Here is a 20,335-nt window from a genome sequence, read left to right on the forward strand (position 1 = left end):
TTCCCTCTTCCGTTAATCCTTTCCAATAATGTTGTGCATTTCCTACCTGATTTTCCTTTTTGACCAAATGGAATCTTTTGAAATAAGGAGCTCTTGTTGTTTTCTCATTTGGTTCCTTAAAGACTGTATTTAAAGTGCCTGAGGTTTTTGTAGTTTACTGTGTACCATTTTGGCAGGTGTGCTATTTATTGAATAGGCTTAAATATCCCTTTGTAGCCTAGCTTGGCTTGAGGAGAGAAAGATATAGGGCAGCTTTCTTGCAGAGAATTCTATCATTGTCAGGATTCATACAGGATATTTTTAGTTTGCTTATATAGCCAAATGATCAGAGCAGCTAGAAAACAACAGTTCCCCAACCCAAAGAGGAATGACCAGAAAATGTCCACTTAAATCAATTATTGACCTTGGAATTAGTTCTATTTGAAGTAGAATGACATTGTCCAGAGGGATATTTCTTATCTTTGAGGGGGGCAACATCCACTCCAATTTAAGCCTTATATTAGAAATGTTAGGGATTAATTTATATGAGAGGCCAGAACTAGGAAAGGATATTAAGTGTTAGTGTAAATTGTCCCAAAGGTTGTTCTGACACCATGAAAAACTAAAACATGAGCAGTTTTTTGCAGGTGCTACTTGCTTTGACACATGATCCTCATCTGAGCCTCCAACCCTCGGGGTTCAATTTTAGAGGGTTTTCTTGGCACCTTCTCTTGTCTGGGTATGCCATTTGGGGGGTCTGTTGGCAACACAGTTAGAATGGAATTTGGAGAAAGAAGACCAAAATGCAAATCCTGGTCTGTTGCTTTTTATTTATTCTATACTTGTCAAGGTTTTATTTTCCTCATTTCTAAAATAGACTTGTACTAAATGATTTCTAACATCCTTAATTTGCCTTTTGACTCTAAAATCTTACCATCATCTTATTTTATTCTGTACATACCTCATTTGAATGTAGTTGTCCACATGTTGTCTCCCCCATCAGATTGTTAGCTCCTTGAGGGCTGGGCTGTCTTTTGCTTTTCTTTGTGCCTGGCACAGTGCTTAATAAAAGTGTAATGACTGGCTAGCAGATTGTAAAGTTAAGTCCTGTATTTGCAGTAGGCCCATTTACCAACTTAACCCAAGAGGATAATGGGTTTATTGTTTATAATAGTTCCTACAAGATGATGGAAAGCATAATTCCCAAATCTGGCCTCAGACACTTCCTAGCTGTGTAATCCCTGGTCAAGTCACTTAACCCCCATTGCCTAGCCTTTACCACTCTTCTGCCTTGGAACCAATACACAGTATTGATTCTAAGACAGACAGTAAGGAAAGGAAGGAAGGAAGGAAGGAAGGAAGGAAGGAAGGAAGGAAGGAAGGAAGGAAGGAAGGAAGGAAGGAAGGAAGGAAGGAACATAGGGAGGGAGGGAGGGAAGAAGGGAGGAAAGAAAGGGAAGAAAGAAAGCACAATTCCTTTTAAACCAATGCCAAATATTCCTCAAGAAGACTGCTCTGCAGTAAAAGGCCCTGTCAGTGTCTTTTCCTGTTATTCAATTGGAATCTTAAGCTGTTTAGCTTTATGTTATATTTTTTCATAGGCCCCTGACATTCAATTTGAAAAATATTCTTTTGAAGTTTAATCATTTCACCCATCTCTGATCTCTTTAGTTTTTCTGATTTCCTAAGAATGAAGAAAATGTCCTCAAAACATTGATGGCAATCGGCTTCAGTTTCCATTCTCAATCCCCTTTTTATTGCTATGAATTTTATTGAAAGATTCAGAACAGACAGATTCACCTGATTCTAGCACTTTCTTTGTGACAATAGTCACAATCTAATGTAAATATACTAAATTACCATCAATAAAAACCACTTCCTTTCTCTCCTAGTACTCCTTGGAATTGTTTCTTGCAGGACTAGTTAAATTTAGTATTTAGTCTAGTCTACTAAAAAGAGTGCTGGAATAGCAATCAGAAGAGCTGGGTTCTAGTTCTATTAGTCTTGCCTCTAACTGTATGACTCTGGGCAAATCACATCATCATCATAGTTATTATTATTAATATAATTCACATGTATATAATACTTGATGGTTTACAAAGCCTCTTCTAGGTATTATCTCATTTGATTCTTGCAACAACCTTGCGAGGTAGTTACTAACATTATTTCCTTTTTACAGATGGGGAAACTGAGGCTGAGAGAGGTTAACTTGCTCAGAGTCACATAGCTAATAAGTGTCTGGGCAGAACTGGAACTTAGGTCTTCCTAACACTAAATATAGTACTCTATCTACTATACCACTTGTCTGCCTCGTTGATTTTTAGTTTCCATGGCTATAAAATAAGGAGATTAAATGAAATAAAGTTATAGTTTTTTCCTACTCTAATTTTTTTATTTTATACTTACACATGTTTATATTCAAAATTATTAAATGATATAGATATTAAAACTCAAATATTTCTGCAAATCATTTCTGTTTCTAAATAGATTGTTTATTATTAGGGAAGGAAGGGAAAAAATAAGCATTTACTAGGTACCTACTATATGCCAGGGACTGTGCTAAGCACTTTACAAGCATTATCTCATTTGAGACTCACTACAATCCTGTGAAGTAGATGCTATTATTGTCCACATCTTATAGCTGAGGAGATTGAGGCAGACAGTGACTTACCCAGGGTCACACAACTTTTAAGTGTCTGAGACTGGATTTAAATTCATGTTTTTCTAAATCCATCCCCAGTACACTACTCAATGCACCAGCAACTACTTCCTTATTGAAAAGGTATGCAGTGAGAAGTAGTTTGAAGTAGTGGATGAACTATATAGCCTAGAGCCAAGATTACCTCTGTTTAAGTCCCACCTCTCATAAACCATGATGGGCAAATTTAGTCTCTCAATGCTCTAGCTGAAAGTGCCAAAGGGCAAAAGATGCAAGCAGCCAGAACCAGATTAAAATCAAATTGGATGGATGGGACAACTAGTTAGCACAGTGGATAGAATGCAAGACCTGGAGACCGGAAGAATTAGGTTCAAATCTGACCTCAGACATTTCCTAGCTCTTGGCAAGTCTTTTAACCCCAGTTGCTTAGCCCTTGCCCTTCTGTTTTAAAGTTGTTATTAAGACAGATAATAAGAGTTTTAAAAGTATAATTGAGAAGTGTTTATCAAAATAAATAAAAATGTAACAGAACACAGATAATGGTAATTTGTTGTTTTCCAAGTTAATATGGTACCATAAGGATCTGTTTCTATTTGAGTTTGACACCATTAGTCTACAAAACTCTCTAAGGCTATCAGTTACCTATATGTTGTTGATTTGTGTTTGAATCTGAAAATCTTGTAATATAATAATGAATGCTTGTAGATTACTTGATCTGGAACAATGGAGGATGATTCTCAACTGGCAATTCCCCATATCGATGAATGAATAGGATGATAGATTTAGATCTGTAAAGGACCTTCACAGATCATCTATTCTAACCTTCTCATTTTACAAATGAGGAAACTGAGGAACTTAAGTGATCTGTCCAGAGTCACGTGGCTAATAAGTGTCTGGGATTAGATTTGAATTTAGGTGTTCCTAATTCCAAATCCAGCCCTCTATCCAATGCCTTTCCATCCATCCAGTTATTGACAAAAGCAGTTGTATAAATATTAGTGCTAAATACTTCTAAGAAACAGAGGCTTAAATACTCACTACTCTTTTACTATAAGGTCTAGATATGAAAAGTCATCATCCAACAAGTCCATTTTCTGCTCTGATCTGGAAGTGATTGCAAAAGGATTGTCCTTTTGTAACTGTTATCTTATAAAGATCTCAAATTATTTAATTAGTTTTAGCAACTATTAAGTTTACAGGAAGCATTTACTGACCTAACAGCCATTTTAACAAAGTAATATGAGAGGACGGTTGCAAGACTCTCATTGTCACTAGTGCCCAAGTAGGTACTTACTACCTGGGATACTCCGATGGCCAATACAGGACAAAGTGGGAGGGTTGTAACTCATCAACCAATCATCCTGCCAATTTGTTAGGTCCCCTACTATATGTTAGGCTCCAGAAATATAAATACAAAATGAGAAATTACAAAAAAAATACAAGAATTAGACCATCCCTGCCTTCAGGAAGCAGGTGTAATCTGCTGCTAGCAGGATACAACATGTTCACAGATAAAGAACTACATTGTTACACATAACTCTTTTCTCCTCTTCAAATTTTCTGCTCTCAAATGTGGCTCAAGGTCATTTTTTCTTTACTACACATATCATGTTCTTTTAAAAACAAACAAACAACCTTACCTTCTGTCTTAGAATTGATACAAGTATCGAGTCCAAGGCAGAAGAGCAGTAAGGGCTAGGCAAGTGGGGGCAAGTGAATTGCCCAAGGTCAGGAGAATCTGAAGTCATATTGGAACCCAGGACCTTCTGTCTCCTGGCCTGGCTCTCTATCTACTGAGCCACCTAGCTGCCCCACATGCCATGTTCTTAATGAATCTTTCATAAGTGAATGAGTAATAATAGCTTTAGCTAGCATTTATATAAACCTATTTATATAGGTTTGCAAAACACTTTAGAAATCATCTCACTTTATCCTCACAAAAGCCCTGGATAGGAATCAGCCAGTTAACAAGCATTCGTAAAGAGCTAAAGAGCTTACAGGGGTTGCCAGGTGGCTTGGTGGATAGAGAGCCAGGTCTAGAGTCAGGAGGTCCTGGGTTCAAATATGACCTTAGACACTTCCTAGTTATGTGACCCTGGGCAAATCACTTAAACCCCATTGCCTAGCCCTTACCACTCTTCTACTTTGGAGCTAATACTTAGTATTGATTCTAAGACAGAAGCTATTTGAAAAAAAAAAAAAAAGGAAAATGCACTGACTCAGGACATAAGATGTTTTATGTGAGGAGTAACAAATAGCTAGTGTCACTGGAGTTTGATTATTAACCCTATTTTATGGATGAAGAAACTGAGGCTGACAGAGTTTAAGTGAGTTGCCCAGAGTTCACCCAGCTAAAACTGATTATAGCTAATATTTAAATAATGCTTATTATATGCTAGGCACTATAACCACTTTATAATTATTAGCTCATTTAAGCTTCACAATGATCTTGGAAAGTAGTTTCTATTATAACCCTCATTTTAGAGATGAGGAAACTGAGGCAAACAGAAATTAAATGACTTGCCCAGAATTCACACAAGTGATCTGGGGCAAGGTATGATCTCAGGTATTCCTGACTTTGAGCATAGTGTCTGGCAATTGTTGAATTGACTTGACTCCAAGTCCAATAAGCAATCCACTGTGCCATCTATCTGTCATGAATGAAATGAAAAAAAAAAAACCAACACAAAAACAACCAAGAATACATGTGTGTATGTGTATTTGTGTATATGATAATATAAAGAGGTTTATGGATAGAGTGATGGGTCTGGAGTCAGTCAGACCTGAGTTCAAATTTGGCCTTAGATCCTTACTAGCTGTGTGACTTTAGGCAAGTCACTTAAATTCTGCCTTAATCCTCTGGAGAAGAAAATGGCAAACCATTCTAGGATCCTTGCCAAGAAAACTCCTTGGACAATATTGACATGCTATGGTCCATTGGGACACACAGAACTGGACATGGCTGACCAACAAAAATCAACGTCAAACAAGATTTTTTTCCTTATTGCTACTAGGGATAGACACTACCTCCAGGAAATAGCAACTTCACCTGTCAAGGAGTATTTTTTTTTTTGACGGTGCCTTGGGGGCAAAAGTGGCCCTTAGTAATCAGTCTACCTATAAAGACATAACTGGGAGGTCACTAGACTCAGTGAGAGGCAGGCGAAAGTCAGGAGGTGAGGCTGTGTGAGCCAATGGCCGTTCCCATTCTCGGCTGCATTCTCTCCTTCTTCGCGGTGCTCGGGTGGATCTCTCAGGCAATACTGGAGGGTGATAAAGATTAGGACTTTTCCTAAAGCCGGGGCTCTGGGAGGCAGGGCTTTCCCCCTGCATAATGACATCATTTGTTTGGGGCTGAGCCTTTCAGGAGCGCTATATAAAAAGAGCCCTAAGAGAGTTGGGAGCCTGAGGAGCAGTCCTGCTCGCCACAGTGCACAGTGCTCCAGCTGCGAGCACGTGGTAGCTAACATTCAGCCTCTTCCAGGAGACGCTTTTCCAGAGTGAGAAAAAAGAAACATTCCGTGAACTACCTACCGGGAGGGAGACGGAGCGCTTTCCTGAACATGCCAGCCCAGGGCTTTGGCTTTAGTGCAGCTGGTGCCACCGTGCTTATCCTTTTCTTAAAGGTACAAACCTCTGTACCAGCACCACTTAATGGTAAAGTTTTTTTTCTGCATTTTTTCCCTTTATTGTCTTTTCTGAACTCTTAGATTTTGTGCCTAGAATCACTGAACAGATGAATTACTTGGTGTCATATTAACTGATACAGTGAGTTCTTATCCTCACCTTGGGGGAGGGGGGGAGGCCGGTAGTGGTGGTGGTGGTGGTGGTGAATAGGAATATATAGAATGTGGAACAGCAAATAATTAAGTTATTTTTAGTTTTCCTTAGAATGCATTATTTGGGGTGGAGGAAAGAAGACTTAAGGCAGAAGGCAAATTTACTAATTCTGTTTTCTACCTCTATAACATTAGAATTAATATTCATTCTCTGGATGTCCACTGAACAAAAAGTAGCTTGGGAACGTGCTGACCAGTGGGGAGAAATGGCTATGAGCCCTAAAATAGGCTCTTCATAATCCATCTGCAGACAAGAAAGAATTGACTAGTGTTTTAGGGTGTTTTGTTGACTATAGAAGCAGGGAAATTGCATATTGGTTTGGAAAATCTCAGGGACAAGATTCATTCCCTTAGGGGGGCAGATTTTCATGCCACAAACTTCATTTAAAGATGGAGGGACAGTGCTTACTACTTTTAATTATCTTCTCTGAAAGCTCCCCCCCACTTCTGCCTCATCTTAATTTTTTTTCTGGGTTCAATCAGTTCTATGACATTTAAAAGCAAGATTAGAGACCTAAAGCTTAAGTTGTGAGCTCCAGGTATGGGTCAGTGCATTTTGCTGAACTGCCACATTGTTGGAGGTGGAGGTGGAGGGGGATGGGGGGGACAGGTTTCAAGTTATTTTTGGAAGAAGAGAAAAATGCCAAACTTTGCCTGCTGGAGTGGGGGTGAGGGGTGCCGGGTGCGGGGCGGTGGAACGAGGATCTTCCCACTGCCTAGGGTTAGTGCTTTTCCAGGGGGAGAAGACTGACATTTATGAATAGCTCATGGATAATTCATAGGCATTTCATGGATAATTCATGATGGTTCATGTCCTGTGTGGGGTACACTCTGAAGCCATAGCCCAGGTCATTTGTGTGAGCTACAAATACAAAGGTTTTATGCCTACCCCTGGCAAAGACTTGTGGGATGCTTAGCTGGCTTGGCAGGGAAGCTGAAAAATCACTTCGGTCCCTCACCAGAAAACTTATGTGCCTCCTTTATCTCCTGGAGGTCAGCACAGATTCCTGAGTGTAAGAACCTATTATTTGTAACTTTGAGATTGCCCTTAACTAAATGAAGCCATTACATGCTTGATCCTATCTTCTGGTAAGGAAGAAATGACAAGGAGTCAAGAGAAAGGAGTGATCTAGAAGTATAAATGAAAAATGGCAGGACTTTAACTGTATTGTGACTGTTGAAAGCTCATTAACCCTTTCCCCCCTGCTTCAAGAAAACAGTAGTAAACTAGATCTATATTCATCTTAGAAAACCTCTTTTTTTCTGCTGCTCTCTAACCAACCCAGGACAATAGAGACAACTAGCTCTATTCATCAGTCCTTTTCATTCTCCCCACACTCTTGAATGAGGGACCTTTACCCTTGGAGGGGCAGCTGCCTCCCACTGCCCCAATCAGCAACAAAGCAACTTTCCCAAGACTTGAATGAGTTGGGGGCATGGGGAGGTGGGATATAGGCTCGGGAAAGGAGCTCTTCATCTCACACTGTAGTTAGCTGACTCTGCACTAATTTCTGCTCATGAAACACATTTTTATATTGTGCCTTCCCCCCCCCCCCCAGATTTCTCAGCTTTTTTAAAGCCTCTGGGTACAAGGTCCAACCCACCTGTACCCCCCATCTCTAACCTCTACTCCACAGCCCCCCCCAAAAAAATAGTTCTTGGTTGTGGGTCCAGACCATGAGCTGGGGTGGGGGATGGTGGGTCGAAAAGGAGACTAGACTTCACAAGTTTTAATTCCCCCAGCTGCCAGAACTGGTGAGTGTTAAGAAAAATGCATGGGGGATGGTCTGACTGAGGGAGAAATGAATAAGAGGTGAAATGTGAAGTCCTGGGCAGAGAAAGCCTCGTATTATGGCTTTATGAGGCTATTTAGGGCAGGTTTTTAATGAATTCTGCAGAGCAAAATCTCGTCTAGCCTAAACCAGTTTGTGCTGTGTTTTACTGTGAAGAATCGAGTTTGCAGCTGGGCTGCTCTGCCTCAGCATAGGGTTATGTCCAGAAAGTTCTGACAGTGGGTACAGGGAACTCCAGATTCTGTGAACCCCGTGACTTCGATCTTCACAGATCTTTTTTTTTTCTTTTTCAGAACACACCCAGAACATTTTCCCTGCCCAGTCGGTAGTGAGTTTGCAGGTTCAAACAGGCATTTAAGGTTGAGTTACTCAAGCCTTCCTAAGTCACTCAGATGACCTTCTTTAGGATGGAAAATATCTCCCTCACGGAAGTCCCTACTAGTCACAAGAAGCTAGGCCTGGGTGCCAGGATGAGAAATTTGCCTTACTTGCTTTCTGGAGGTTCATGAATTTCCTCCATAGTGTAGGTCTATTCTCCAACATCTTATATCCAGAGATGAGGAGCTGCCACTTGAGGAAAAGTTTCTTTTAGGAAGAACTTTAACAATGTTGGGGACAACTAGGTGGGTTGGTAGATTAAGAGCTAGGCCTAGAAACCCAAGGTTTTGAGTTCAAATATGACCTCAGGCATTTCCTACCTGTCACTTAACCTCCATTGACTATCCTTTTCCACTTTTCTGTCTTAGAACCAATATACAGTATTGATTCTTAGCCAGAAGGTAAGGGAAAGGGAGAGAAAGACAAAGATGAAGAAGAAGAGGGAGAGGGAGAGGAAGAGGAAGGGGGGAGAGAGAGTGAGGAAGAGGAAGAGAAAGTGAGAGAGAAAGAAGAGAAGAGGAGAGAGAAAGAAAGAGAAAGAGAAAGAGAAATGAGAGAAGAGAGAAGAGTGAGAAATGAGAAAGTGAGAAAGGAAGAGAAAGAAAGAAAGAAAGAAAGAAAGAAAGAAAAGAAGGAAGGAAGGAAGGAAGGAAGGAAGGAAGGAAAAAAGAAAGGAAGGAAGGAAGGAAAAAAGAAAGGAAGGAAGGAAGAGAGAGAGAGAAGGAAGAAAGAGAAGGAAGGAAAGAAGGAAGGAAGAAAAACTTAACAGTCTCTTTCAATAATATAGGTGTGTGTCAGCTCTGGGACTAGTATATCATTTCATAAAGTCAAATGGCTAGATTTGGCATTGATATGTATCTGTAAAAGTCGGCAAACCTAAACCCTTCTGACTCAGTCCTTATTAACTCAATTTTTCTTTAGGCTGACTGCTTCCTTTTCTCCACCCTACCCACTCCCAAATCCATCCAGGCACTGACTTTTATTATTCCCTTTCCTTCCACCACCACCCCAACATATCAAGAGCTCAACTCCAAAGTCTCAGAGAGAAGACAGCTCAAGAGACTGACTTATTATGCCACTTGCAGTAGCCACTCCCCAGCCTAGTGTCAGTCAACAGGTTGAGTCCTCACTATTCCTAACACTGGATGAGGTAAGAGCTGCCACTGAGGTGTTTTTAGGCAGTCACTTCTTAGCATGAGACACAATAAAAGAAAAGGCCCAACCAGGGAAACTTCTGGACCTAGCGGCAAAGATGTTAAGTGACAATCTCCTTGTTGGCAGTTATTTAGTTTGTAGCAGGGGCAACTTAAACACCGGTCAGGGGGAAATTGGCTATTTACTTGGTGTTCAAGGGCCAGGTAATGGGCACTTACCCTGCTTCTCCATAGAAGTGAGGCAGAAATACTTTGCCATTCATGGAAATTAAGGCTAGAAGCTTCACATGATAGGATTTTGCATGGTTTCCTTTGTGAGTATAATTGCCATATGTTTCTACAAATGACCTTCACACTTAGTAAGACAGATAAACAAATGCTCAGGGAATAATGTAGGACAATAAGAGAGAGTTTCCACTTATTTAGCCCTTTGCATCTTTCCTTTATCCTTTATCCACTTTTTTTTAAACCCTTAGCTTTATCTTAGAATCAATACTGTGTATTGGTTATAAGGCAAAAGAAAGGGTAAGGGCTAAGCAATGGGGATTAAGTGGCTTGCCCAGGATCACACAGCTAGGAAGTGGCAGAGGCCAGATTTAAACCCAGGATCTCCCCTCTTTGGGCCTGGCTCTCAATTCATTGAGCCACCTAGCTGCCCCCTTTGTCCACATTTCTACTATGAGATAACTTGTGGTCCGTAAACCATAGGAACACACTTGAGAAATTTTTGTTTCCACAGAATTACAATTGACTTCTTTCAAACAACTATGGAAGCTAAAATAGTTAAGCTTGTCTGACTAAGGCAATAGAAGGAGGGAGCCTGGTGTAGTGGATACAGTGGGTACAGAAAGACCTAGGTTCAAGGTCTGCCTCTGACGTACTGCCTGTGGGATCCTAGGCAAGTCTTTTTAGCCTTTCAGTGCTCCCAAAAAACTCTATGTGCAGATCTCCACTGGCAAAGGAAGTTCCTTACTAGGGATCTCTATACACTGATAAACTCACAGTCCCATTCTGCCTTCGAGATTTGCAGAACTGCTCCTAGGGAGCCTCAGTTTGACTCCCTGCCTAAAAAGAAGGCTCAGAACCTAATGCCCAATTCATGATAATCCCAGGCCACTCCATATGTGCCCCAAGGAGGAAGAGAAGCCTTGCAGTCCTGGTTGGTGATTACCAATCCAGGAAAATTATTTAGGGAAATCTCAGGCAATACTTCACTTTATTCCTCTTCCTTCAGAACTGTATCCCCTTCTACCACAACCGCTTAACCTGACTGTCAACTTTCTACCTTTTCAATTGAGGGAGGGCATATTCTGGAGAGAATAACATTTGAGCTACACCTTCAAGCATGACCAGGACTTCAACAGATAGATATAGGGGTGGGAAGAGATAAGGTTAGTCTAGGCATTAGGAAAGATATGAATAAATGTATGGTGTTAAGAAGGTATGTGATGTGTTGGGGGAATGTTAATTAATCTAATTTTTCTGGAAAGCAGAATGTTATGGGGCAATAGTGGGAAATAGGGTTGGAAGAGTAAGTTTGAACTTGACTATGGAGGGCCTTAAATGCTGCGCTAAAGAATAGTCTTTAGTCAGTCAACAGTAGGGAGTCAGGGAAGGTCCTTGAGCAAGGAAGTGATAGGATCCTATAGATATGTCTTTAAGGAAGAGTAACCTAGTAATTAAGTAACATCCTAATCATGTAGGACAATTTGTAGGAGGGAGAAATTAGGGCAGAGAGATGAACTGGGACGTTGTTGAAATGCCCAAGTAATGAGGTTTGCAAACAAATGTAGCAATATGAATAAAGGAGAGAGAAGAGGCTGTAGGGAATGTGATCAAGGGCAAGAGTGTATGGGTTGATTTTGGTGAGTGGAGAAGGAGCATAACTGCTTCGTATGAGACAGAAGAGGAAGAAGAAAGAATGGCTGAAGATAGGAAAACTTTAAAGTGTGGAAGAGACAAAGTTTTCTTCCACAGATAATTTGATTTATAGGAGGGATGCCAGAAAAATGAGGAAAAAGAAAGGAAGGGCCAAAGGCATGTATAGTGAAAGTGGTAAAAAGACCATCTTCATGGAAGGAATAGTAGAGGGGAGAACTTTTGTAGTCAAGAAATACTGTTTAGGAAGGGGAGTTACATTTAGATATAACTGAAAGGACCTTGATGTTGTTAAGTCCAGAAGTTTCAAACATGTGGCCCCAAAACACTCCTGAGTGCAGCTGGAACCAGATTAAAATGCAATTGGGAAATATCTAACAAAATAAATAAAATACAATAAAAACAAAATAAACATTACATTTTAAAACTACATCAAATATGTGATTCACAGGACTCCTTGTGTATGGGTTATTGGCTCCCTTTTCTATTTGAGTTTGACACTACTGGTCTTGTCTTGCCTCACTTTATATGTGAGGAAACTGAAGCCTATAGAAATAAATTGACTTTTTTGAGGTCAGACAGAATATGTGGTGTAACTAAAAGCCCCATTATCTTTGGAAAACCCTTGAAGGCAGGAACCAATAATCAGAAGTGAAAATTTCTCTCTTAAAATATTCTATTTTATTCTCTTTAAAATATTCTCTCTTAAAAAACATCTCAGGTTGCCACTCAAAAAATCTCAAACAGTTAAAGCCTTTCACAAGTCAAAACAGAAACCAGCCAAACAGATGCAGGGTTCCTAATTGGGAACCCAGGTGAAGGAAAAGTTATATTCATAATAGCTGATCTGACAAAGAAGTACACAAATGGTGCTACATATGAGCATCAACCTTCATCATCTTAATTTAATTCACTTAAAAACTGAGTTGGTCCTGCTTACTCTTCTCTTAATTACCTAATCAGTTCTCTTGGGTTCAATTATCATCCCTCTGCAGATGACTCCCAAATCTATATATCCAACCCTAATCTCTGTCTCCAATCAGTTTAAAAGCATTTACTTATATATATATTTAATCCCTTACCTTCTTCTTAGAATCAGTATTAAATATCATTTCCAAGGCAGAAGGATGGGTGGTAAGGGCTAGGCAATTGGGGTTAAGCAACTTGTCCAAGGTCACACATCTACCAGCATTTATGCTGATGGCACTACCATCTTTCTAGTGGAAAGTTGAAAAGACCTTGTAAATCCTTATAAATGTCATACTTTGGAGGCATTGAATATTAATTTTAAAACTTATACTAGTCACCCAGTTTTATAGTCTTAGAGATATCCTTGAGTCTTCTCTCTCCTTCAATCCTTACTTCTAATAAGTTTCTGTCTTTTTTCCCTCTTAATTTATTTATTGGTTACATTAAAATTCCCACATTATCTCTTTATCTCTCCCACTCTTCCCACACTAGAAAAGGCATCATTTAACAAAAAAAGTATATATCCATTATATCTTTAGAGTTTCTGTTTATCAGTTTCTTCTGTGTAGGTAGATATTTACATGTTATTCTTCAAACATTAATTCTGTAGCTATATATACACTATTCTTTTGGGTCTACTCATTTCACTCTTCATAATTTCATGTAGGTTTTTCCAAGTTTTAAAAAAGTTAACCTGCTCATAATTTCTTCCAGTTCAGTCATATTCCATCAAAATTATATTCCACAACTTGTTCATCCATTCCCCAATTGATAGACATCCCCTCAATTTCCTTTTTTCCTGATCATCTTAGGAAATAAACCTAATCATGGTATTTCTGGGTCAAAGGACATACACAGTTTTGTAACTCTTTGGGCATAATTCCAGGTTGCACTCCAAAATGATTAGATCCATTCACAGTTCCACCAACAATGAATTAGTGCCCCCATTTTTCCAATCCCCTCCAACATTTGTCATTTTGCCCTTTTATCATTTTGGGTATTTTTTCATATACTGTGTTCCATCTTTTTTTACAGGAGTGGTCTTCCATGTGTGGGACACACTCTTTCCTCACCATGTCATAAAATCACAGGTTTCCTTCAAAACATAGCTGAGGTGTTACCCCCTCAATAAAGTCTTTCCTGACTCCTCCTCCTTCCCTGAGGTATCCACATGTTTTACCTCTCAAAATTATTTTGAATTACTTTGTATATACAGTTGTATACATGTTGTGCTTGAGGATAGAAACTGTTTCATTTTTCTTTTATATTCATAGAGCCTGAGAGACAGTATGGTAGACTAGGCAGAGCCAGTTTTGTACTTAGGAAAACCTGAGTTCAAGTCTTGCTCCTGAAGCATACTATGAGACCATGGGCAAGTCATTTTCTCATTACTTCCAGAAACTGAGAAGACTATAAACTGTAGACCACTGGCTGCTCTACCTTAATGGAAGGAGTTTCTTTGTGGGAATTCGTGTCACAATGTATGACATCCAAAGTACAGAACAAAAAGGAAAAAATCCCTAACTTTGAACCAAGTAGACTCTTAATTTGTTTGTTGAGTTGAATTTTTCTTTTCTGAGAACTTCACAAATTCATAGAATCTCATGGTTGTGAGGGACCTTAAAAGCCATCTAGTCCTCTTCCCCTTCCCTAATAAGTGGTCATTTAGCCTTTGTTTCAAGACCTCCAGTGAAGAAACAGCTAGATGGCATAGTGGATGGAGCACTAAACTTAGAATTAAGTTCAAATCCAACTTCAAACAATTACCAGCGATGTGATTCTAGACAAGTCACTTTAGCCTCTGTCTGCCTCAGTTTCCCCATAAGTAAATTGAGGATAATAATAGTACCTAAGTCCCAGGGTTGTCGTGAGGATGGAATGAGATAATTGTTAAGTGTTCTGCAAACCCTAAAATGCTATATAAATTTAAGTTGTTATTGTCTGTAGTATTTCTTCCTAGAGAGATAACACATTTTACTTTTGTATCACTGCAAGTTTTTCTGTTATTCATAGGAAGTTGTCCACCCATTGCTTTTTGTTCTGGGCCCTCCCCCCAAGTAGAACAAGTCTAATCCCTCTTCCAAATGAGAGCCTTTCGGATACTTGAAAACTGCTATAATGTCTCCCCTCAAGTCATCTTTTCTCAAGATGAAAAATTCCCTATTTTTTTTAACTTGTATTTACTTGTTTTAATTTTGTTTTGCAGGATCAAAGTGGACCTATGATGGTAAGTAGTGACTTTTCATTCCTTTCATGGGGAGACAGTTGAATTTACAGAAGGATGTCAGAAATGAAGAGCGATTCTGAGATTCTGAAGCGAGAAGGGAGATATAGTAGGGTGGGAGGCTTCTTATTACAATTGGCAAAAGGAATGAAAAAACTCTGGAGCTGGTCTGTCGAGAACTAGAAGGTGCTTTCATTATTAAATGAAACTACAAAGGCCCCTATGAAAGATTGGTTCCTCGTGAGGTTCCTATCACTCAAGAGGTGTGGGTTACATACTGTTCTCCAGAGGATTGAGCAGCGTCACTTATCGAGCTGTCCAGTGCCCTGCATCACATGTCATAGCTTCCAGAATCCCACAAAGATTTCTATGTGAACTGAGTGTTCAGAGTAGCAGATACTGGGCACGCAGGCATGAGAGGAAAATGTACAAGAGTGTAGCCCTCTCTTTCACAGGGGATAGGTTTACTTTGTGTTTAATAATGAATCAAGGGATCATTTTTTTGAAAATTTGGTTGAAGAGGACCAAAGATAAAGCTCTGATGATTTTGTTGCTATGTGGTGTGGAAAAGGAGTTGGGAGTTCTTATGCTTAGCCCTCAGGCACCTACCTGTCCAAGGCTGAGAACAAAATTTTGGTGATTACATTTAGAGGGGTCAGATGATTGTCCTGCCCCTTCACTGCAATATCTAACTTCTACGCAATGATTGTTATTTAATGTCAAAGTTTTTTTTTTCTTGCCTCCATTTTAGTAAGAAAGACCAAGATCAGGGGGCAGCTAGGGAGCTCAGTAGACTGAGAGCCAGGCCTAGAGAGTGGAGGTCCTAGGTTCAAATCTGGCCATTCACCATGGTTTTATCTCTAGAACAAGGATTATTAATAATACCTCCTTGGAAAGAGTGACAGAAGAAGAGGTAGATGCAGGTTACATTGTTATAAAGGGTAGAAGGTTGGGGCAGGCTTAGTGGATAGAATTCCAGGTCTGGAATTGGGTGGACCTGGGTTCAAATCTGACCCCAGATACTTCCTACTTATGTGACCCTGGGCAAGTCACTTAACCCCAGTTGCCTAGCCTTAGCATTCTTCAACCTTGAAACTGATACAAAAACTGAAGGTATGGGTTAAAAAAAAAAGAAAGGCAGAGTTGGGGCCAGTGGCTCAGGGAACATCAAATCTACTAATACTGAAGACAGAATAATTTGTGAAAAAGACCTATTTCCTTTGATGGGGCAAAAGTTGAATATATGGGTTGACATAACCTTGTGATAATGTTCTAGCAGGGAAGCCAACTATTGTAGTGGAAGCAGAGTCCATAGAGAGAAATATTTGGCCTGGATTTCCAAAGCAAAACCTCAGCAGAGGCTATAACGTGAGACTGCAAATGGGAAGAATCACATTTAGCATTTCTTTATCTATTTGAATATAGTAGAAAGTTCACTGGCACTAGAGTGAAAGTGGTTCAAATCCCATCTATCATATGACTTTGGGCAAGTCACTCCTCGAGTCTCAGTTCCCTTATTTGTAAAATGAAAAGGCTGAACTAAGAAGACTCTGAGGTCCTTTCCAAATCTAGTAATGTGTCCTCTGACATTCATATAATACTATATATGCACTGTATATGAATACACACACACATACATAGAGACAAGTACACAATGTTGCAAAAGTTTTAGTGCAGTATAAAGCTATTAACAGCTTTGGGGATGCCCTGTGTATATAAAATCTCATTTGCATCTCAAAAAACCCATTGAAGTAGATTTGACTGGTATTATTATTTTTAATTGTCTGGAGTTATTTTATTTTTAAGTATTTTTCCATGGTTACATGATTCATGTTTTCTCCCTCTCTTCTTTCCTCCCCCCTCCTGGAGCTGACAAGCAGTCCACTGAGTTATACATGTATTATCACTCAATACCTATTTCCATATTATTTGTTTTTGTAATAGAGTAATCTTTTTTTTTTAAACCCTTGCCTTCCATCTTGGAATCAATACTGTGTATTGGTTCCAAGGCAGAAGAGTGATAAGGGTTAGGCAATGGGGGTTAAGTGACTTGCCCAGGGTCACACAGCTGGGAAGTGTCTGAGGTCAGATTTGAACCCAGGACCTTCCATCCTAGGCCTGGCTCTCAATCCATTGAGCTACCCAGCTGCCCCTAGAGTAATTTTTTAAAACCCAAACCCCAAATTATATACCCATATAACCAAGTGATAAATCATATGTTTTTCTTCTATGTTTCTGTTCCCACAGTTCTTTCTCTTGATATGTACAGAATCTTTCTCATAAGTCCCTTGGGATTGTCCTGGGTCATTGCATTGCTATTAGTGCAAAGTTGATTATATTTGATTGTTCCACAGTGTTTCAGTTTCTATGTACATTGTTCTCCTGGTTCTGCTCATTTCACTCTGCATCAGTTCATGGAGGTCTTTCCAGTTCTTATAGAAATCAAGCAGTTCATCATTCCTTACAGCACAATAGTATTCCATCACCATCATATACCACAATTTGTTCAGCCATTCCCCAAACAAGGGACACCCCCTCATTTTCCAATTTTTTGCCACCACAAAGAGCGCTGGCTATAAATATTTTTATACCAACATTTGTTTTATCTCTTTGGGGTACAAACCTAGGAGTGGTATTACTGGATCAGAGGGCAGGCATTCTTTTAAAGCCCTTTGGACATAATTCCAAATCGCCTTTCAAAATGGTTGGATCAATTCACAACTGCACCAGCAATGCATTTTGACTGGTATTATTATTCCCATTTTACAGATGAAGAGCAAGATGGAATAATGGGTAGAGAGCTGGCCTTGGAACAAGGAAGACCTGAGTTTAAGTTCTGCTTTTGATATATCACTGGCCTCATGACTTTGGTCATGTTATCAAACTCTCAGTCATGTAGACCAAAGGGGTCAGACACATGGCCAGCAGACCACATCACAACACATTTCTGAATTCAGTCTGAACTAGATTAAAATGGAATTGGGAAACATTAACAAAACAAAGAAAAATTCAGGAGAAAATAGATAATGTTAACTGGGATTTTCTAAGTCAAAATGCAGCCCACAGGGATCATTCTGTATGGTTAAGTGGCTCTTACTCTATTTGAGTTTGATCCCCCTGTTCTAGGCCACTTGGCTATGAATCGAGGAAAAGGGGTGGGCTTGCATGGATGGAAGTAATTTCCTCAGCTGAGAGTTTCATATGTCAATGAAATCACAGTCTAGTCTTTATCCTGATCTTACAAAACAGAAGACTGAGAGTCAGGGAGGGCAAGTCACTTGCCTGTGATCCCATAGCTAATAAGTATTAGCCAGGTTTCCCTGACTCCCAGGCCGACACCACAAAGCCAATCACACGTCTGATATTCTGCCTTTGGGGATTATGAAGCATAACAGCCTCCATTAGTATGCTTCTCTGTGCCTCTTCCCCCTCTGGGTTGCTCTAATGTTTGCCTGGGATAAAAGGGCATCAGACCAAGTTGCTGCTGAACCAACAAAACGTCCACCTTTGATCATGCTTAGACACAGAGTACAATGGACAGGACTGAAGGGCTCCAGGAATTAAAGGAAATCTTTGTTAATTTTAGATGGGCAAAGAACAGGCTCTTTCTGACACTCTGCTTATCCCCATCAAGGTTAGTTGCTCTTGGCTTAAACTAAAATGCCCAATATACTGGATGTTTTCCTCTGAGGAGACTCTCATTCATGAGAGGATGATAGTTCTTTGAAAAAGGGAACAGGAGCCTAAACCGTGAATACTATTTAAGTTAACATGTGCATTTTCTTTTGTATGTCTTATGGCTTTAGCATTTCCTCAATCCATTCTTTCCACGAGGTCCTTTTAAGGATCTCATTCTCTTGACTTCTTATAATAATAATAATAATAATTATGAAAATCATAACTAGAAATTTATATAGCTCTTTAAGGCTTGTGAAGCATTTTACAAATATGAATTTATTTTATGCTTACACAACCCTGCAAAGTAGGTATCATTATTATCCCTCCTTGATGAAAAACTGAGACTGACAGAAGGGAAATGAATTGCCCAGGGTCACACAGTTATTACTTGTCTGAGCTTGGATTTTAATTCAGATCTTCTTAATTTCTTTAATTTCAGATATTCTAGGCTTAGTGTTCTGTTCACTAGGCTGCCTGGTTATCTCAATAATAATAATAATAATAATAATAATAGTTGAAATATTTTATATTTATATATACACACATATATATGTAATAGCCCTTTATATCTTATAGCACTTTAAGTTACAATGAATGTTAAAAATATATGATTTTATCTTCCTAGCAACCCTGGGAGGTAGATACCATTATTATCTCCACTTTTTGATAAAAAAAAAAAAAAAAACTGAAACAGATAATGAAATGACTTGCCCAGGGGTTACACAGCTATTAAGTACCTGAGCCTGGATTGGAACTTAGTTTTTTTTATTCCAGGTCTAGTGCTCAATTCACTGTGCTACCTAGCTGTCTCAGAAATAATAATAACTAGAATGATATTCTCTCTATATATTATATATAATAACACTTTATATCATATAGCACCGTAAGGTATAATGAACTTTACAAATATTTTATCCTCATGCCAATCCTGGGAGGTAGGTGTTATTAATATCCTCATTTTATGGATGGGAATCTGATGCAAATAGAGGTTAAGTGACTGGGACAGGGTCACAAAGCTAGTAACCATCTGAGGCTAGATCTGACCTAGCTCTTCCTGATTCTAGGTCCAGAGCCCTATCTACTCAGCCGCCCTTTCATCTATATGGTAACACTCTATATTCTGGAACATATTTTGAGTAAATGTAATTTAGCCTTAGTTTGCTATAAAACAATAGCAAAAGTCAGAAATCTGTATGCTATAGTGCCATGAATATAGTCGGTGGGGTCAGAAGATCTGGGTTTGAATTCAGAGAATTCAAACTGAAAACTTGGGAAGGCCATTTTATTTTTCTGGATTTTAGTTTCCTCATTTGTACAGTGAGAAGGTCAGATGGGGTGACTCTGAAGGACCCTTCCAGCTCTAAATTCAATAATCGTATGTTGACAGAGGCTCGCACTTCTGTTACACTCTCCTACTCTGTACACTTACTCATTCAGAAGAGGATGATTAAATAGAGCAGCTGTGTGTGCCACCATGATCCATCTCCTCCTCTCCTGTCATCTGCCAGTTGTCACCATTGTGGTGGTGGTCTGAAGCATCAATGATTTTTTGTCGTTGTGGTTCAGTCATTTCAGACACTCTATTTGGAGTTTTCTTGGCAAAGATATTGGAGTGATTTATCATTTCCTTCTCCAACTCATTTTACAGGTGAGGAAACTGAGGCAAACAGGGTTAAGTGACTTGCCCAGGGTCACACAGCTACCATGTGTCTAAGGCTTTGTCATCATGGTTAAATGAAATCCATATTCTATTTCTTCTCACCACATTCATTGGGACAATTTCT

The 20,335-nt window shown here is 39.4% G+C and overlaps 1 protein-coding gene across 1 annotated transcript in view; it reads left to right on the top strand.

The window, feature by feature from the left end:
• Nucleotides 1-6,059: 6,059 nt before the first annotated feature.
• Nucleotides 6,060-20,335, top strand: part of CA12 (carbonic anhydrase 12) — a 69,291-nt gene continuing 55,015 nt past the window's right edge. The window contains exons 1-2 of the mRNA XM_044660125.1: nucleotides 6,060-6,295; nucleotides 14,856-14,876. Coding sequence (XP_044516060.1) covers nucleotides 6,202-6,295; nucleotides 14,856-14,876 — 115 coding nt within the window. The 5' untranslated portion in view covers nucleotides 6,060-6,201. The remainder of the gene's footprint in view (nucleotides 6,296-14,855; nucleotides 14,877-20,335) is intronic.

This window comes from Gracilinanus agilis, chromosome 2 (genome assembly GCF_016433145.1).
Source record: "Gracilinanus agilis isolate LMUSP501 chromosome 2, AgileGrace, whole genome shotgun sequence".
NCBI lineage: Eukaryota > Metazoa > Chordata > Mammalia > Didelphimorphia > Didelphidae > Gracilinanus > Gracilinanus agilis.